The 2,470-nt window shown below is 43.4% G+C and overlaps 1 protein-coding gene across 1 annotated transcript; it reads right to left on the reverse strand.

Moving 5' to 3' along the window:
• Window positions 1-292: 292 nt before the first annotated feature.
• apnl (actinoporin-like protein) lies at window positions 293-2,193 on the reverse strand. The gene is made up of 3 exons (XM_061026528.1): window positions 1,957-2,193; window positions 1,322-1,444; window positions 293-1,227 (listed from the first exon to the last, which is right to left on the reverse strand). Exons 2-3 carry the CDS (start codon window positions 1,423-1,425, stop codon window positions 771-773), a joined length of 561 nt encoding a protein of 186 aa, XP_060882511.1. The 5' UTR covers window positions 1,426-1,444; window positions 1,957-2,193; the 3' UTR covers window positions 293-770.
• Between the last annotated feature and the right edge of the window lie 277 nt (window positions 2,194-2,470).

The following is a 2,470-nucleotide window of genomic DNA, read 5'->3' on the forward strand; positions in this document are numbered from 1 at the left end:
TGAAATGTATTAAACTCCTATTGAATTTGCTTAGCGTTAGATGTTCACATGAAAATGTATTCACATACACATCATCTTTTTTGTATACTGTAAATATGTTATTAGCACTATAGTTGTTTGATGCTGTGTAACATGAGAAAGGGCGTGTCCCTGCTGCTCTCACACAGCCCCTGTGGGGAAAAACCGCCTCCCATGCTGTATGTTCAGTTTGAATCTAAATTTTACTTCAAAGTCTCCTCCTAAGCACTTTTGCGCCCTTCCAAACCCAATCAAAAAGACGTACACAAAAAGCTTCAGAGAGAAAGGTTCATTTTATTCCTCCGACTACAGTGTCAAGGTAAACACAGACAAGCTCACAATGTTTGATTAATCTATGTGCCCGCATCCTCCTGTGAGTCATCCTCTGATTTTCTTTTCTAAAGATGCCGCTTTAAAGCCGGATGCCATTGAAACAGACGGAGGTATCTGCTATGAAGGGGGGTTACTGCAGCCTGGATTTAGACACAAACTAAACTCTGATGTTAAGCAGATTAACTGAAGGGTAATACCTCAGTATACAGACACATGTCGGCAACAATACATCTGTGAAATCGTGTGAATTGGCTGTTTTAGAATGAGTCTCAAAGGGGAAAAGCTGGAGATGGAGGGATGAATTCTGCTGCGGGACTGATGACAGAAACATTAGTAAGGGGGGGGGGGGGGAGGGGGGTTAGTATTGCTGCTGGCCTACTGGGGGGGGTTAGTATTGCTGCTGGCCTACTGGGGGGGGGTTAGTATTGCTGCTGGCCTACTGGTGTGAAAAGCTTATCCCACACCTCCACCTTCATGATGGCTTTGCCCAGGGGCCCCATGGTGGCTTTGATATCTAGGTAGTCACCCACATAATTAATTCCGGATCCAGTGGCTTCCTCCCTGACAAAGCCATGTTCTTTCTGCTTCTTCTCGTAGTACATTTCTTTGAACAGAGCCTCATCACACTCACGGCCCTTTTTATAGATGCCCACTGAAAACCAGTTCTTGTACAGGTTGTAGTCCCAGGGAACCGAGAACATCATGGCCACAGTCTCAATGTAGTCGTTCGCAGACCTCTCGTAAAGATCGTAGGTAAACACGCCGACACTTCCAGTTGCTTTGCCACCAGACTTAGTGAAAGTGCACACCTCTGTATTTAGAGGGCGCACTGTTGGCTGGGGTGGGTTGTATGTTTCCCCATTGTCGAGGTATACCCTAAGCAGTACAAGAACAGACACATGCATTATACATATTATGTGGTATATATTTCACCTTTGAATACATGTCTCAAAGCACAGTTTGGGCTTACCTAGGGTTCATGAGGCAGTAGTTATTGGTGATATTTGAGATTTCAATGGTTACACTCCTCTTGCTCGCCACATCGGCTGCTACAGCTTCAGCTGACTCTGTCATGTTGAACTGTTTGTGAGATCTGCTTGCAAAAAAGGAGTATGTATTATGTTAAGTCGCTAAAGCGCACAATAGAACAGCTGTGACCAACACTTCCTCCACTCCTAAAGACAAGTACTGACTAAGAATCACACTTATTATGATATAAATATCCTCCTGACCCGTGCTCTGCTGACATGCTTACATTGACCTTCAGAGGAGCACGTAGACTGGAACCGGGTATGAATGATGCATTTCAGAGGCTAATGAGATTTCAGAACAGTTGTGAACAATCAGAGAATAGCTGCAGAGTGTCTTTGCCTCATTAGAGAGTGCACCTCTTTAATTACAGCACTAAGTAGCATGCAATAATGAAGTTAGAGTGAAAACACTGGAGAAGTGATTACCCCTTTATCAACAGATATAATATACAAATCAAACAAATGCCCCGTCAGGCTTCTGTATGACTCTACAAATTACTTTTATCTTGAGAGTTATGTGCTAATGAGCCATTCCCTGAACTGACTTTTTAACCAAATATTTTAAATGACTTACCTTCTGAGAACCTCTGCTGCCGCTCCCAAGTTCCAAACTGGTAAAAGTTATGTTAAAGGGAGGTGCCCGAAGCCGTTTTTTTTATTTTTTACTAAGATGCGTGCCAATTCCAAGGAAAACCTCCCACTTGCAACACGACCCCAGTAGCACTGTACACACCCTCTCTGAACACACATTTGTCACCAACACAAAAAGACGGGGAGAACAAATATTCCAATGTTTTCCCGGGAGATGAAACTGCCACACCTTAGTCTGTGGCCGAGTGGAAAAATCCCATCAGATCCCGATGTGTTTGGTGGAAAGGATCATTGACTCAGCACACTCCTACAGGATTGTGGGTACAAAATCCAGCTGACTGTCTGTCTAAGGCGGACCAGGAATGACATGTTTGTGGTATTGTGCAACAGAAAAAAACAAGAAAATTGAACAAGTCAAGACAGATGTCTCTGGAGAGACCTTATCCTTATTGTGTTCCATGAAAAAACTTCTGTTCCCTAACTTAATATAAATATGA

This window comes from Labrus mixtus, chromosome 20 (genome assembly GCF_963584025.1).
Source record: "Labrus mixtus chromosome 20, fLabMix1.1, whole genome shotgun sequence".
In the NCBI taxonomy this organism is placed as follows: domain Eukaryota; kingdom Metazoa; phylum Chordata; class Actinopteri; order Labriformes; family Labridae; genus Labrus; species Labrus mixtus.

Coding starts and splice junctions, on each gene's coding strand:
- apnl (XM_061026528.1), bottom strand. CDS start 1,425: ATGACAGAGTCAGCTGAAGCTGTAGCAGCCGATGTGGCGAGCAAGAGG. Junction 1,228..1,321: donor TACTGCCTCATGAACCCTAG/GTAAGCCCAAAC, acceptor TGTACTGCTTAG/GGTATACCTCGACAATGGGG.